Raw genomic sequence first — 17,207 nt, 5'->3', positions numbered from 1 at the left:
CCCCATCTCTGTCTGCCAAGTAGCTGGAATTATAGGTGTGAGCTACTGTGCCCTGCTATTACTTCTTAAAAAATAAAAATAACTTCAGGTTGGCACCAATGGCCCACATCTGCGGTGTTTTCTGATTGTTTTTACTGGAGTGGAATGGCTAAAGAGGCAGAGCCCCTCCCCAGCTACTTGTATGTGGACCTGCAACTCCATCTCAAGCAAACACTGTGATCTATGGTAGCTCAAAAGGGAGAAAACAAAACAGAACAAACAAGAAAACAAACAAAAAGCCCTATCAAAAACCCAAAGCAATAACTGATGGCTCCTCCCAGTCCTGGGGACCCCCAGCATAACTGTGCCCTAACTGTGCAAATGACACCGCCTAATAGAGTCCTCTCCCATTACATCCTCTGATGGATATATCATTTCCAAAATGACTCCATACTTCTGAGGACCTCTGCTTCTGAGACTTCCTGCTTGCACAAGAAACAATCTATTCAATTTAGTGATTAATCAGGATCACGAATTGTCACGTTTCATTTTTTTAATAATGAGAATCCATCAGTTTAAAGTATTCTTGGACACGTGGAGTCTGGCAAATGTCACGGACCTCCTCATTTGTATGAGTTCACACACAAGCTAGCAGCACCTCGGTGCTGGATGACCCTCTTTGGCACCAGAACACAATAATTTATTAAGCTTTGGTACTTCATAAGTGTGCACAAATATCATGCAAACATTAGGGCCGTACTCACAAACAGAAAGTGTATTAGAGACAGGATTATACAAAACATCTTGTAAACAAAAGGGAAGAAGTTGTTATTTTCTGTACAAAATATGCAGGTTTTTCTCTTTTTTAATAATCTGTAAGATGCATCATACTTCTGGTATTTCCAAAAAAGTGAAAACTGTATAAAAATAAATATTCTATGTACAAACACACACACAGGCCAATCCAAGGTTAGGGGCATCACTGCAAAACAAAAACAAAACAACGTGTGGTTAGTTTCAGGGGGCTGGGATGTTTAGTTCCCTGTAGGAAAGAAGGGCAATCCTGTCCTGGCTTGGTTGGATCTCTAGGTAGGGAGACTGGGGAACCCTAAGCCCCCTAGTGGGAAGAAACTTTCCTGGACTTTAAGCCTGCCCCAAAGGAGGGAAACACCTTTTACCTCCCAGCCATTCCCCGTCATGGCCACGAGAGGGCACTCTCTCTACGCTGTCTTTGGAGGCCACTCTGTCGGTTGCAGCCTCTTGGAATCTATGGTGTGAATGAGCAGACAGGAAGCTCTCTACTTGCTTTTCCAAGATGTAGTTCTAGATGGCAGCTGCTTTTTCCTTGCTAAACTCAACTATTTCTGTCTTCTGACCATCAGCAGCAGCCTTGAAGGAGAAAATCTTTTTCTTTGTGGGTAGGGGGCCAGGGTCTTATTGGACACACCTCTGACCAGCTCCTGTGGAGCTTTAACTAGGTCTTCCTGTAAATCAACAAGAGAATGAGTCTCGGTTTGAGAGGCAGATTTCTGGGGAGCACCCATCCTGAGGATTGAGCTTTTTCTTTCTTTGGTTAGGGGGTACTATAGGTATTTGGCACCTAGGTGTTCAACCTAAGGCCTGGCATTGTGTTCATTTCACTACTTTTTCCTAACCCTGTCAACTAATAAGATTCCAAGGGTTAGTGCACAGGTTGCTTATCCAGTGTGACTGTGTCACTGGAACAGAACTGGATGAGCTAAGCGCAAACTCCTGAGCAGGGTATGGTCTCCAGCCTGCTTTTTACACACCAGGACCCTGAGACAGTGGTGGTGGAGGGTTGGAAAGAAGACTGAATAGGAGATCAGCTGGAGGGAAGCAGCACATGGGTGAGGCAGCCTGGAAGGTGGGTTCCAGATTAGTAGGTCCATGGGCTCTAAGTTGGGGAGCCCTGTGCCTTGGGGGTCTTGGGGAGCTGTGGCTGAATGAGTGATCTCGTGGGAGAGTCTGTCACGGTGGCATCAGACTACTTTAATGATGGCAAATGCCCAGGTAAGTGTGATTTGGTGAAATCTCATTGTTGCAGGAACTCTGGAAACCCAGGGGAAGTTGGCTGCAGGTCACATGTGTACAAGCACAAGGCTCTGGCGGCTGAAGTTCAAGGGGAAGGGTAGAGTGGAAAGCTGGACAATCTGTAGGAGAAGTATGGAAGCCATGTGGGTTTGGAGCTTCAGCAACTCAGATGTCTTACATCTGGGCAAATGTCGTCATGTGGCTTAAATGACCTCATTTGAATGCTGACAGTAGCTAATGCTAACCTATTTTAAAACATGGCCCATGGCTCTTGGAGGACATAAATTGGCCACACAAAGTGTAAAGATGTCATCAGGTGCTATGTGGAAATTCCACACACTGGGGTTGGCTGACACCTTAAAAAGCATTTTTAAATATTCTCCAAGTACATGCAATGCCTGGATGTTTAATGGGAACCCTACCTTTGAAGCTGCACTTTTTAGCCTCATCTGCAGAAAGGTAGAAAGGAAACTGTACAAGCTTTATGGCACTGTTGGGAAAGGGCACCCATATACTCGTGTGTCCGAGTCCGTGTAGGTCTCTGGGAAGCTTACCTTGTTCCAACAGCCCTGGACTGGTAAGCCGTCTTCACCCTGCAAAGAAAAAGGGAGGCGGAGCGCTCAAACTCTCCAGACTGTCCACTAAGCAGGCAGGACAGGGGTAACAAGAGCCACAAACATTTTGGCAGCCCATTAGGAGGTAACCCACCCACTATTGTCTATTTCTTTTCTCTACTCTGGGTCAGAACCTTGGAAGGAGACAGGAAACAAATATGGCTGTTTTCCCATTGGCCAAGGCCACATGTAGCTGCAGTGTAATGCCAAGAGGGGCTGTCCTAGCCTGTGGGAGCAGCAAGCACGGATGTCCTTGAGTGCTGTGAGAGGACAGTCTCTGCTCTAGCTCCACAGCATGATGGACACTCAAGTCACTCAACACTTGGGCCTCCAGCTCTCCCTCTGCAAAACCAGGGGAGGTGTGCAGTGACCTTCCCAGCCGGTCTGATCTCTTACTTGTCATCCTAAGCATGGGAGGAGGACATCCAGACAGTTCCAAATGGGGCTGGGAATGCAAGGGGATGGCAGCCTCAGGGGTAGGTGACATGAATCTAAGATATCTTCAGCAAGAGGACAGAGGTTTCTGGCCCAGCCTCAGACATGGCTGGGGATTTGGGATGGAATGCAGTAGCAGGGACAGAAGCAACTGTGTATTATTGGTGGCAACCACTGATGCTTCTTGCAGCCTCAGGACGCTCTGCCTGTGGCATTACTTCCTTTCTGAGTCTTCTTGGGCCGTATATCCTGGCCTTTCTGCACATCCTGGGGGCAATCTAGAAATCTTCTTGAGCCAAGGTGGGGAGGATGAGGCAAGACCTAGGGCAAAACTCTAGGTCTCTGTCCAGGTCTAAGAGAAAGGCAGCCTGAATCCTAGAATTGCAGGTGCCAGGGTGGAGACAGGTGGACACAGGGCTTGAGGGGAAGAGTAAGTGCCCAGCCTTGAGAGCAGTTGAACAGGGTCCTCTGTGCCCTGGACCAACTTTCCCCATCCACACCAGGCATCCAAATCTCTTACCACCCTGCATTCATCAGGGGCTGCTCTAGCCTGAAGGCCAAAGAAGTCTACTTATCTTGTACTAAAAGTTGTGATCAGTAGCTCCCTGACCTCCCAAGTCCATAGGAACACAATGCTGGAAGCATTGGAAAGGAAGCTGTTGACACTTTCATGACACATCATTATGGGGTGTCACTGGAGAAAATACCACTTTGTTTGAAGGGTCAAATAACCATGGCCTTCATTTCCCATTCTGGGTTGGGGAGGTGACCCTCTGCTTCCTTCCCAGTCTGTCATGTCACCGCGCGACGCCCTTCTTCAGGACTGGGGGAGGGGAGGAGCCTCCTGGGGCCACAGGAGCATTCTCATTGGCAAAAGGGTAGAGGTGTGTGTAGGAAGAGGGGCAGGAGGGCGGGGAGAAAGCGAACGTGATGCAGGCAAGGAGTAGAGAGGCCAAGGTGGATGCCACTGAGCTAAGATGCTCAGATGGAGGGGATCATGGCCCAGGGAAGACCCCTCAGTGATTAGTGGAGGCACTTGGGAAGCCACGCATGCTGGTGTCAGCAGGAGGGACCAGCAGGGTTAGGAGGTTGCTGCTCTGTCCGCTTGTCCTGTGCTCACCTTGTGTCATACACGCTGTACCTAAAAAGTCCTTAGTGGCCTTCAAGGAGCTCTACAGTCACCCATATTTTCTTACACTTGTTTTTGCTTCTATTCAAAGAGAATTCCTAGAGGACCCCTGGCTTGGGGGTGGGACGATGGAGATTCTAGCATGAAAATAGCTCCCCATCTGTAACCACGGAGGGGAAATATAGGTGAGCAGGAGCCTGTTGAGATGATCTCCTTGGAGTCATGTGTCACCGTGTGTTTCTTTGCAGTTGGCTAACAAAGTCCCTGCCTGGAGAGGGACTGGTCCAGGTGGGAGCAAGCTTCTGCCTCAGCCCAGAATGTGCCTAGAAGAGGGGTTGTTGGCCACCTTCTGCCAAGGACCCAACCTGGAAGAGTAGGCAGGGTAGCCTCCTTTTCCACTTTAGTTCTAGAATTTCTCTGACTAGAAGCATGCCCTCCTGTCCCTTTGCCAAACTGTAAGGTGTGTGTGTGGGGGGGTGACTCAGGCAGTTCATTCCAGTGTTTTGCTAGGCATTCAGCTGGTGCATTCAGAGCTCACTGCATTGCACAAAGGAAAAGAAGTCAGTTCTAAGGAGCTGACCAGAGACTGCTCTTCCCCAGTTTGAACTCTAGTAACTGAGTTGTTTAGAAGCAGTTGAGCAATGAGACTCAGAGGCAGCCAATGCTGGCTTCAAGGTGGGGAAGGGCTGGCTGACGCCAAGTGAGGGCTTCAGAAGCAGCTGCAGGAGGAAGCTGGAAAAGTGCCCTAGCAAACCCTGCAAGCAAGCAGGTGGGCAGCAAGGCTGTGGGCTGCCAGAGCACTAGGCAGGACAACTCTTGGTGTCTCAGAGAGAAGAAGCAGGCAGTGGGGACTGAGTGGATGGAGCAGGAGGAGGCACACAGGCACAAACCACACACGTGGGGTAGCCCAAATCGGCCACACAGGCAAGGGAGGGCGATGCCATACCAATGGGCATGGGGCATCCAGTCCGTCCAGCCCGGGTAACCCCGGCTCCCCTTTCTCTCCTTTAAAACCTCGGTGTCCCTGTTCATAAAACCAACCACGATGATTATTTAGTCAAAGGTGGCCAGCTCCGACTGCGGAGTGGAGAGGCCCAGCCCTACCCTGGCCAGGATGCAGGACACTTGAGGCACCTATAAACAGGCTAAATCCCAAATGACACCTCCATCTTCCAAATCCAGCCTTTGTGCCCAGGACAGCTTAGCTGTGGTACACGCACAGCCTGCCCCTCTGTACCCACCCTCCCCATTCACAGGCTCACATGGAACAAGCACAGATAACCTTCAACTTCAAGGCATCAGAATTTTCAGGACCTTCAAATGGAATGAAAAGGCACCCAAGAAGCCTGGCAGATGTGCCATGGATCATTAATTACTGACTCATTGAGAAGGCTTCCTGGAGGCGTTTGTCTACTGATTTTGGTCTGCACCTCTCCGGGTCTTAGCTGGCATGTTAACATTATAAGACTATATATGAAAAGCCTGTGTCTGGCCTTGTTCTGCCCAGTGTTGAGCATCAGTGATCCTCAGGAGACGCTAACTCTGGTATCCTGCATCCTGACCAAGTGAGGATTCAGACAGCTAGAACTTCTAGCCACAGAAATGGCCACAAAACAAAGAAGGCAAATTCGTGGCTCCCAAATGCTACACTGGCTTCCAAAGCCAAGCTGGAGCCAGGCCTTCTCCCAAAGGCCCTCTCTCTGTGGTTTCTTCACTTCCACACGTCCATTGTTCTGTATCTTCAAAGGGAAGGGATTTAGCCAAAATTACTTGCAGCTGTGGTTTTAAGACAACCCCCCCCCCCACAGCAGGCAGAATTTCCAATGCCCAGATAGTCTTTGGTATCTTCAGTATAGTCATTTGGTTCTCATCTTAGTTTATTTGCCTTCTTTGTTTCCAACTTGTAACCCTCATGCAAAGAAATAAAACCAGAATAATGCAAGTGAGAAACGAAAACATACCAACGGACAGGGGGCATCTAATCCAGGTGCTCCTTGGTCTCCCTTATCCCCTTTAGGCCCTCTAGAGCCTTTCTTCCCCCTCTCCCCCTGTAAATAATGGTTTAGTCCAAGAAAAACAAAAACAAAAACATCAACACTTCAGGATCATTCATGTGTTAAGGTTAGAGACAGAAAATGAAAAATAGAAGGGAAGAGGGAAAAGCACTTTCTAAATTAGGATAGTCTCCCCAGAAAGATTTGGGGTTAGTACCCACCTCCCCCTTCTAAACGCCTGAGAGTTTGGCTAAGAAGGGTGGATGGGGGCAGGGAGGCCAGGGGGCAGCTGGGAACCAGAGGTGGAGGGACATGTGGACTGAGGATACTGGTGCTCAGTTTTGATCTGAGAGGGTCAGTGATGCATGGAGGGACGGAGCGGGGACTGCTATCCATCTCTTTGAGGGTCTATTTTTGAAGGGCTTTGGGTTCACAACATTTTGTCCCAATTTTCATCCTTTTGATATTCTACTAGAGGCAAGATGGTTTTGTTTAGAGCCCTGGGTGTGTGCACACACCCGTATGTGAATGCAGCATTGTGTGAACAAAGGCACGTTCATGCCTGTGCATGTGTGTGTGCAAGACTGTGGGGGTGGTCTACACTCGGGCATGTGCACATGTGTGTGCCTGTATGCATGTGTATGTAGATGTGTGTGTTTCATCTGTTCTCCCAATCGTCTGAGCCTCTGGGTCATCCTGGTCTGAAGTCATAGACAGCTGCTTTTTATTTATTTTTAATTTGTTTTAGTGGTACAGGTAGGTTTGAATTCAGGGCCTTGTGCTTGCCTAGCATTTGAGCTACGCCTCCAACACAGACAACTACTCTTTAATAATATGTTATTTTATTGCAGACAGCTTTTGCATCTGGACATGTTGGTTCAAGGCATTCATTTGTTTCTGAAAAGCTTCAGCTAATGTCATCCTTATAAGTCAAAGCCTATTTTTTAGATGTCAGGATTCATTTAAAGAAGGACTTCAGATAATTTTTAAAATTGAAAACACTGGCTTGGTGCAGTAGCTCACACCTGTCAGCTACTTGGTAGGTGGAAATTAAGAGGATCTAGGTTGGGGGCCAGCCTGGGCAAAAAGTGAGGAAGACCACATCTGAACAAATAAACTAAGCATGGTGGTTCATTCCTGTAATCTTGGCTAAGAGGGAGGAGAAGGTAGGAGGATCAAGGTCCAAGGCCAGCCCAGGCAAAAAGCACAAGACTCTACCTGGAAAACAACTCAAGCAACAAGGTTTGAGGATGTTGCTTCAAGTGGTAGGGTGACTGCTGTGCAAACACAAAGCCATAAGTTCAAACACCAGTACCACCAAAAAAAAAAGGGGGGGGGGGCTGGAGGTGTGGCTCAGGAGGTAAAGTGCCTGCCTAGCAAGCATGAGGCCCTGAGTTCAAACCCCAGCACCACCAAAACCAAACCAAAACAAAACTCAAAGTGCTTGTTTGCCCTGAGTTCAAACCCCAGTACTAACCCCCAAAAGTGACGAATCACTTCATTATGAATTTGAATTTGGATTTTCATATGTTGCATTTCCTTAAAGGGGGGGGGGCATGTGTGTCCCCAGGGAGTCTTCCCAGGCACTCTCCTATCTGGAAGGATTGGAGACTTCTACAGTGTCACTCCAGGGTAATGAGACCTTGGAGGCTGCAGCATGGAGTTGGGGCTGGTTCTGTCAATTATCAGTGTCAATTATCAGCTTTGGGAAGCTACTTAACCTCTCTGGGTCTCAGTTTCTTCAGTAAAATGGGCACAATAGCACTTCAACGATTTGCTGTAAAGCTTTCGTGCAGTGCAAACGCTTAATGATAGCAGATAGTCTAGTTCAAAGTGGTCATGCTTCATGATGACAGTGGGAAGGACTACTGTTTTAGTGACTAGTATAGGAGCTCAGAGGCCAGTCTCAGGGTACACAGGTCTTGTCATATCTGCAATGTTCCCACAGCGAAAGGCCGTGGGGCTGAGTTTCTTAGAAGAAGGTCAAGGTTAAGAATACTTTTGATATTCTCCTGTATCTTTGGAAATTACCAATTTCTCAATTCCAGAGGCCACCTGCAATTGCCAATGCATTATTCCAAGTGAATTTTTCTAGAACACTCATCCTTACTTAGAAATGACATGTGTTTAAGAGGAAGCATGCACATGCATAATGCATGTAATCTAATTGGCTCAAAGACATGAGCACCTACAAGAAGATTCCCCAAATCGCGGACAAGCAAAACCACCAGCTATTTGGACAGAAAGCCGCGGCACACATCCTCAGGAGTGTGGCTCCTCATTCTTTTTGGGTCATGAGCACAGTTTCCTAATTGAGAAGGAGGGCAAAGCTGCTGGGGGTGGGGGCGGGTTCTAAGTCTTTGCTGTAGATGACAGAGAGTAGGCTATATGCCAGACTTTCATAATGGGTCCCTTACATCATGACGTCCTGGGTGATCGCCTCAATTTGGGTACCTTAGGAGATAGTAGAGCAGTAGTTTTATGTATATGCTTGCTGTTCTCCACCCCAGAAGGGACACACAGAGACCCTGCAGGAGGGAATTCTAGCTAGTAAGGGGGGGGGCGGGGGAAGAGGTAAATAAAGTCAAGTGTAGAAGTTTCTTAAACAATAAAATTAAATGTACAAAATTGGTTTTAAAGGAAATAAATTGGAAGGTGGGGAGGGGAAGGGAAAGGAGAGGGGTATGGGATTATAATGGGGTGAATATTTGAGGGGAATCAAAGAAGTAAAGTAAGAAGAGGCAAGCCAAGACTAGAGAGACAGTGAGAGAAGGGGAGGTGGAGAGACAAGGATGACTCTGGGGGAGCAAGACACAGCACCACATCCATGTGCACTTGTGCAGGTGGGTGCCTCAGTGATGCAGCTCCATGCATTCTTGGATCTTTTTAGCTGGCTGACTTGTGGGTTATGGTAACACCCAATTTTCTTGATGATTAAATTGCTAGATTCATACTACCCTTTATTCTTTGATCATTTTTGTTTGTTTGTTTTTATCCTAAATATGGCTCCTAGGGCAAATTCACAGAGCTTTTAGAGACAAAGGTGGGGGGTACCCTTAGTGGTAAAGGCAAAATATCCTTTTTGCTGTCCTGTGTGTCCTTAGCAACTTCCTCCTTCCATCAACAGGAAAAAGGCTTGAAGGCCATCCTCGGGTGGACCCAGAGCAGTGTGATTTTAAGGTTGTGAATATCTTGAACATTTCTGGCTTCACCTTCTCAGGAAACAGTGAAGCCTCTAATCAGAATGTGGTTTTAGCCCTTCTGGCATTCCATTAGGGCTGGTGGCGTGCAGAGGAATGAATGAGGAGGCAAGGTTTAGGAGAGCCCCTTCCAGCACATTCAGCATTCTGAGAGTCAGCATTCTTGGATGAAGAGTCCAAGATTCTAAAACTTGCTCTTTTGGGGTAAGTCATCTAATTCTTTATGGTGTACTCAAAAGAAGCTTTGTGCAACTTTACTGCTTTATGAACTTGACTTTGAGTAAATGGCATATTCTGATTTATACATGGGATGGGGAAATGTGTGTCAAGCAGCAGGAAAGGGAAGAGGAGGAGAAAAATGTTCTCACTGATTCCTGGGGTCTCAGTGAATTATTCAACAACCTCTGTTCCTTTAGCATCAGAGCCACCATCCTGATCCATTTCCTCTTCCCCCACCATCTGTGACAATAGCATCTGGCTTGCCCTGCCTCCACCTCTAAAGCAATATGTCATCATCACTTGAAGGAATGCTTTTGCAACCTTCAAATGGCTCAGTGCCTCAAACCAACTGAAAAAGTCTTAAGAAATAGGGTTAAAAATATTAATTGAATAGAATAAAACCAGAACACTTTAGAAATGTTAGAAAGGAGGGTGGTGTGCCCACAAAGATGTGGAATGATCATGGCTGCAGAGTCCTGAAAGGCTGGTCCTAGGTCTGGAAGTAGGTGTGTCTTTTCCAGTGGATTCTATTCTTGGTCATGCTATAGATAGTCTGGCAGGGGTAGCTCTACCAGCTCCTACTTGTTAATAGAATGTGAGACAAATTGAGTTGCTTTTGCCCAGCTGCTAGTGAAGAGTGTCTAGGAATATATAAATGCTCAATGAACACCTCTTAAACTGAAGAAAAGGGAATTAAATTGGTGCCAGATATAAATATACAGATTCTGGCACTTTCTATCCATGGACATAGTATATCAGTGTTCAATGATCAGCTGCATGACCCGGGTTCTAGAATCTACCCGATCTGCTTCTAGTTCTCTGAGGGAATTCAGTATGTCTTATCATCATTCTGCGTTGCATTTCTCCAACTGTTCCTCTCATTCTTTCTCTTCTAAGATCCTTGGGTTTTATGATCCACTACAAGACACCCTTGGGCCACTAGGGGACATGTATCACACATAAACCACTGTGAGGAGGCAGCAGAGATGTTCTAGAAAGAACTCAACAGTCATCTCTTGGCCAGACATAGTTAAATTAAATTATCCCTGCTGGGTCCAAATGCCCAATGTCATGGCCTGTGTCACGTGTTCACATGGCTTGTGGATACCTGGTAAAGGTGGCAGAAACCAAAGGGAGAGATTAAAAAAAAAACTTTCATAGCTTTGTCAACTCTTTCCAAGACAAATAGTGACAAATAGCGATTTTTCTTTTTAAGGCTTGGCTGCTCATAACTGCTGCTGCTTGTTCTCAGAGCTGGCATTTATTTTCTTGTTCACCAGTGGTCTGGAATGCCTGACAAAACTAAGTTTGAGAAGACAAGAATGAGGTAATGATGGATCCGAAAATATCACTCAGGGGCCCATTATCAGGGCAACATGGAGAGAACTAGACACATGGCTCCTGTTACTGAGTGGCAATGCTACTCTGATGGCTACTGTGGGATTGAGCCTCTCATCAAAATGTGGAAAAATACGTTTCAATTTCAGAATTAGGCCCCAGGCTCCTTGCATTTCATGGATTAAGCCCCTTCTAGAAAGCCTTTCTATTTAGGATGATTTATCAGGAAAAACTGTATTTGCTATGTTAGGTCAGGAATCTACAATGATCATTCCACACCATCGGGAAGACGTTAGTAACTAGAGCCAAAGGGTTCACACTCACCCGGTTTCCTTTGTCCCCGGGTGGTCCATGTAAACCCTGCAATAAATCAGAGTAACGAAGACACGTTAATGAAAAAAACACAGAATGGCCATCTGGTCCTTCCTTCTAAGCTCAGAAAGCTTTCTACTGATGCCTCCTTCATTGGAGACAGGCTGATTATCCCCATTTTACAGAAGAGGGGCAGAGAAGGAAATCCCTCAAGGAAATTGACCTGAAGGCAAATGATGAATTATGGGCAAAGCCAATGACGCCGATCTGTGTTCTCTCTCTGCTGCCTATGACCTGTGCTGTAGTCATGTTCTTTCCAGGTCACTCATGTGGATGAGCGATGGGTTCTGATGGTCGTGAGCCCAGAATAGTCTTAGCAGAGGAGTACCTCATGGCTCTTCTGCCAAGCTCTTGCTAGCAAGAAGCCTCCACAGCTTCTCAGACGTTTTTCAAGGTGCAAAGTGCTCTAGGGAACAAGCATTTTCTGACACTGGCCCAGACATGCTTGGTTAGCCAGCCATGTGTACAAGCTTCAGGTGGATGGAAATAAAAGTCCAGGCTCTTTTAGGCAGCCACTTGGCTTTTATACAAAGCCACAGGCAAATGTGTTGCAGCTGGGAGGCCAAGTTCATTCCTCAAGACCCTCTCTCCTGGGAAAGCTGTCTGGCCCACGGAGCATCTCCTTCTGTGTCACAGTCACCTGTTGTAGCCCCTCAAGTGGAATGGCTGGGGACATGTTGTTACATTCCATGAGATGGTCCCCATGGCCAAGCACTTGCCCTCTGAAGTGATTCTCTCCCATCACCATTTGCCTCTGGGCAGCTTCCTCTGTCATAGAAATGAGAATCCTCCCTTGGCCCCAGATCTTTGCACCAGGTTTTGGACATCTGTTTTGACCTTGTTTTTGGTGGGGCAGGGGTGGCAGAGAGAAACCTCTGATCCCATGAGACTCACAGGAAGTCCAGCTGCTCCCGTTGGTCCTGTCATCCCTGGGTCTCCTTTGCTGCCCTGAAATGAGAAGAAGCCCATGAACCTTCTTGCCATGGTAACACCCTCCCCCACTATTTCCTATTCTATATGGAGCCCTGGAAACCTCTACTGTCCCCCTCCTACAGTCCTATAGAAGGTGGGGTGCCCCTGGTACGAACTCTGCCCTGGAGGGTCTAGAACCTCTCCTGCTGTCCCTCTGGCAAAGTACCCCAAAGCCCCCAAAAGGACTGTACAGTGTCCTGGGGGTTCTGGTTGGCTTGAGGGAGAAGGAAGGGAGAGGGAAAGGGAGAGAAAGGGAAGAGCTTTGATTTCTTCTCTGAAGCCTCAGGGTCTCCCCTTGGATCAGCAGTCCTGGTTTCCCCAGGTGGCAGATGGTCTCAGAGAGGCCCACACCTGATGCAGAACCTGCTCACATCCCACCTGAGCCTCCAGAGACAGTCAGCAGAGTAGGTGGATGGAGGGGGAGCTGCTGCTTGTGCAGGCAGATAACTCAATGGATGTCCCTTGAGATCAGCCTAGAGCCTGCCCCTCAATGATGCCAAACCCTGGTTCTGTGGGTAGCAGGGTTGACTGGGAGGAGCTAGTGCAGAAAGACACCAGCTCTCCTCAGCTCTCCTGCCTCCACCCTCACCACCTAAGTCAGAACCATAAAGGATGGGGCTGGACCTCAGGGCATCATGTGACATGGTCAAGGTCATTCAACAGTGACTATGGAAGCTGTGCCTAATGCTCGGGCATCCTGACTACTTGACATCCTTTAGAGACTTTCTGAATACCACTTTGCCCTCTGCCCCATGTTGTTTCTCTAGATCATCATAAAGTATAGACATGAGCAGTGGCGATAGCACCCAAGACCTTTCTAGACTGAACTGCAACAGGTGCTAGGTGATTGTGGTGAGAGGATTGTGAGAAGCCTATGAGAACTGGACATAAGTAAGGTGAGATGTTTATCTGTAGGCCGAGACTGGCAGAGCCCTGGCCACAGAAGAGGAAAATGCAGAACAGCTGCTTCTCCTAAGCAGGAACACAGGTTTCTCCTGTTAACAATGTTCAAGAACTGCTGCTCCACCCTGTTTACCACTGGATATAAAAGACTGAAGGAGGATGTGAGGCTTTTTGCTTTGGGGCTTTTGCTTTGGGGGCTTTTGCTTTGAGGCTTTTGGCTTTGGGGCTTTTGGATTTTGGATAATGGGAGGCTTTTTGATGTGGGAGGCTTTGGAAGGGAAAAGGATTGCTGAAGGGACAAGGATTGCTGAAGGAGAATTGCTAAAGGGGAATTGCTAAAGAGGTATTGATAGAAAGTCTGTACCAAAAACTTTATATATAGGCTTTAGAAAAGCTAAGCTAAAAAAAAAAAAAAAAAAAAGCCAAGCTAAAGAAAAGCTAAAGGGAACATGGGACAGTGCAAGCCTGATCACTGAGGCTTTAAGAAAGCTAAAGAGAGAACATGGGACAGTGCAAGTCTGGGAGCAAAGACTTTAAGAGAGATTATGCTAAAGAAAAGCTAAGAGAAAACATGGGACAGAGCTAGTTTAAGGAAAGAGGTTTTAAAGAATAGTGAAACAAAGTTTTAAGGAAGACTTTAGAAGCAAGGTTTTAAAGAACTGTAAAGGAGCAAGGCCTTAAAGAATAAAGATAGAGAAAAGAAGTAAAGTAAATGAAGAGAATACTAGAAAAAAGAAGCAATGAGGGTTGTGCATCTCCACCCAAGCACCCAACACACCTGATCCTACTTTCTGTCTGTCTGTCTATCCTATGTCCTTTCTGCATCTCCCATTGCCACCCAGTTAGCCCCAGTTAGGTTCAGTAATAACCAGGAGCAAGAGAAGGCTCGCTCCAATAAGGGAGCAAGAGAAAAAGCTCGCTCCAGGTGACCAGCAGGGGGAGGGAGCTCCCTGTCTCACCTCTCCAAGTCTCTATCTACTCATAGCCACACAATGGGCTCCACCTCCTCAACTTATTTGGTCCCCACAGACTGCTGTGAGGGTGACCAGAAGTGATATATGAGGGAAGGGATAAGGGCTGAGACTTGTGAGGCTGACACAGTGACCCTAACTGGGTCCCAGGTGCTGGGACTGAGCAAGGACATCCTGTCCCCTCTCTCTTGGCCATCCAGACTTCCAGCTCACTGAGGGCTCACCCTCTCGCCCTTTGGTCCCGCTGGGCCTGGAACTCCGATTGGTCCTGGAGTACCCTGAGGAGGTGAAAGAATGCAGAGGTGAGAGACCAGATGCTCGGGGGAGCCCTGGGAATCCCACCCAGCACCCAGAGATGGATGAGCAAGGCCGTAGGCCTGGTTTTCAGGGTTGGCAAGGCCAGGCCTGTTCAGGGTGGTCATTTGATTGAGTGATCCTTTTTGGTTTGGGGACCTTGCAGGAGAGTACCTTCCCCTCTGCCTCAGAGCCAGATTCACAGATTGAAAGAAACCCTTTTACATCACAGCTAAGCTTGCCAAGGCTGAAAACGGTAGAACAGTTGCTTAGTTTGCTCCCAGAAGCACTTGGGAGGGAGGTAGCCCCATCCCAGGCGTAGGGGCCCTGGGCTGGGTCCCCTTTTCTGTCAGCTCCACATGCAGCAGGACGGTCTTCATGCCATAGAGACCAATGCGGACACACATACAGAGGCAGGTGTGAGAGGCCATTCAGCACCACATACCCACCCAGCCCACTGCAAACCCACCTGGCCTAGGCCAGGGCCCTTCAACCCTGCCTGCAAGCCTGTGGAACAGGTTGCATAGGAGTGAGTCAGTGTCTTTGGATGTCCTATCTGCACCACCCTGGCCTGCATGGAGGGGCTTAAGCTCGACTAAGCCAGGGCCATGGGGAACTGTGGCTGCAGGCACTGGAGCAGCGTTACTTAGAGATGAGCAAGGATTGCTAGGGTGTCAACATCTTCCCCAGGGCCCCATTTGCAGCCCAACTAGGCCAAGTGTGTTTCAAAGCCTCCTGTTTGTCTGCCTCAGTGTTTAAGTGTCCTATTTGCTGATTTGCTTTACTTCGATGGAAATAGAGCCATGAGATGTTTTTGGTACCCACTTTGCAACTATTAGAGAGAAGGGTGGCTGTGGACATCCATGACAAAAGCACAGCAAAAAGCCAGAGTCTAGATCAGGGTGACAGCTCCAGAGTCGCCAGGCCAGGTTTCAGCCTTGTCATAAAGCCTAGAACACCTCCATATTGGAGGAGTTTGTAGTTCTGTTGAGAATCAGATTTCCCCTGAGGTCTCCCGAGTGTCAGCCCTCAGGCTGCTGCCAGGGCTACATGCAAGGATGCTGAGCCTGGTACCTAGGCAGTGCCCAATAATCAGTAATATTGTCAAGGAAGGATTCTTTCCCCAAAACATTTTCTTTTAAGGTTGTCTCCAAAAAGACAGAGCACATGAATTTGCTCCTTCTCTTTGCCCAGGATAAATGGGATGAGAAGCTGAGGGGCAGGTCTTGGTTTCTCTGAATCCAAAGTTGGGTCATCCCTGACCCAGCTGGCAGGAGCAAGGCCACAAGAATGCTTGGAAAACACATGTGCGCTCCAGTTGAGCCTGTAATGCCAGTGCATGGCAGGAGGGTCTCTGAAAGGATCTGTCATTTTGGCATCACCAACCCCCCTCTCCTTCTCTCTTTCTCCATCTCCCTCTCTCTTTCCATCTCTCTCTCTCTCCCTCTCCCTCTCCCTCTCTCTCTCCCTCTCCCTCTCTATCTCCCTCTCCCTCTCTCTCTCCCTCTCTCCCTCCCTCTCTCCATCTCTCTCTCTCTCCTCTCTCTCTCTCCCTCTCTCTCTACCTCTCCCTCTCTCCCTCTCCATCTCCCTCTCTCCCTCTCTCCTTTCTCTCTCTCTCTCTCTCTCTCCCTCTCTATCTCTCTCTCTCTCTCTACCCCTCTCCTTCTCTCCCTCTCCCTCTCTCTCCTTCTCTCTCTCTCTCTCTCTCTCTCTCTCTCTCCCCCACTCCTTGCTTTGAGATTGGGTCTCACTGTGCTGCCCAGGTTTGTCTAGCACTGGTGGGCTAGACACACAGTGAGCCTCACACACACAGCCTTCCGAGTGTTAGGAACAGGCATGTACCACTATCCGTGCACATACACCTCCTTTTCTTTACGAGGGCACAGAGCAGACATTTAATAAGACAAGGCTCTAACGGGGTCACCTGTAGGTTCTCTTGTCTCTAGAAGCCCTGGGTGTGAGGCATCAGTTGTGAGAGCCCCGCCTTACCTCCCCCACCCCCACTCACTGGCTCCCTGGGAAGATCAGTACCCCTCTATCCTGTCTGCACGTGCTCCCCTTCACGAAGGGCTCCCTGCAAGTTCTCCTGGCCCCGAGTACCACACTAAACAGCTCACTAGACCCTTGCTGTCTGGACAGGCCATAGGCTGATATGGCCTCGAAAGCAGTCAGGCTCACTGGGTGGCAGGGGCTGGGCACATCCACTCATGCCACATCCCTGGCATGGCTCCTGAGCTGGAAATCCAGCTGGCCCTGGACAGGCAGCCATCCTAACACCATGACAGGTAATAGTTGCAGTCAGGAGAGCCACAGTCCTGACCACCTCACAGGTGCTCAAGGTGGGGGACTGGAGGTAGAAAGGAGGTACACTTTCTGGCCAAGAGTAGGTGAAGGCTGCTTTCTGGAATCAGGAGGAATGGAGATAGAGTGGACCCAAGTGCCCCCCACCTGCTCTATAATCAACTCTTTGCTGCGCTGCAGGGTAGCTGGGGTGCCACTGGCAGTGGGAGTTGGCTCAAGCATACCCACGGGACACCAAGCTGGGACTGGCCCCTGTGCTCCTCTATGTACTGCGGCTGAACTTCCATACTGCCTACCCATCCACAGCAGGTCAGTGGCTGTACAGGACTGGAAAGCCCTCACTGGCAGACAGGAGATGGACAGAACTCACAGCATGAAGACAACACAGCGTGACGGGCACATAGACACTTGTGTTTGCTGGGGACATGTCC

General features: G+C 48.4%; 1 protein-coding gene and 1 long non-coding RNA gene across 23 annotated transcripts in view; one reads left to right on the top strand and one right to left on the bottom strand.

Moving 5' to 3' along the window:
• Positions 1-17,207, top strand: part of LOC141424809 (uncharacterized) — a 42,921-nt gene that overhangs the window by 12,176 nt on the left and 13,538 nt on the right. The window lies entirely within an intron of this gene.
• Col13a1 (collagen type XIII alpha 1 chain) overlaps positions 658-17,207 on the bottom strand; it is an 81,856-nt gene continuing 65,306 nt past the window's right edge. For 19 of the 20 annotated variants that reach the window (XM_074079059.1, XM_074079043.1, XM_074079041.1 and 16 more), the window contains 6 exons: positions 14,403-14,456; positions 12,227-12,280; positions 11,285-11,320; positions 6,171-6,257; positions 2,586-2,624; positions 658-961 (listed from right to left, as the gene is read on the bottom strand). In XM_074079059.1, the coding sequence (XP_073935160.1) occupies positions 959-961; positions 2,586-2,624; positions 6,171-6,257; positions 11,285-11,320; positions 12,227-12,280; positions 14,403-14,456 (273 nt within the window). In that variant the 3' untranslated portion in view covers positions 658-958. The remainder of the gene's footprint in view (positions 962-2,585; positions 2,625-6,170; positions 6,258-11,284; positions 11,321-12,226; positions 12,281-14,402; positions 14,457-17,207) is intronic. The other variant, XM_074079051.1, reaches the window with a different exon arrangement.

The sequence above is a fragment of the Castor canadensis genome, chromosome 7 (genome assembly GCF_047511655.1).
Source record: "Castor canadensis chromosome 7, mCasCan1.hap1v2, whole genome shotgun sequence".
In the NCBI taxonomy this organism is placed as follows: domain Eukaryota; kingdom Metazoa; phylum Chordata; class Mammalia; order Rodentia; family Castoridae; genus Castor; species Castor canadensis.
This window is presented reverse-complemented; position numbering and strand designations above follow the sequence as displayed.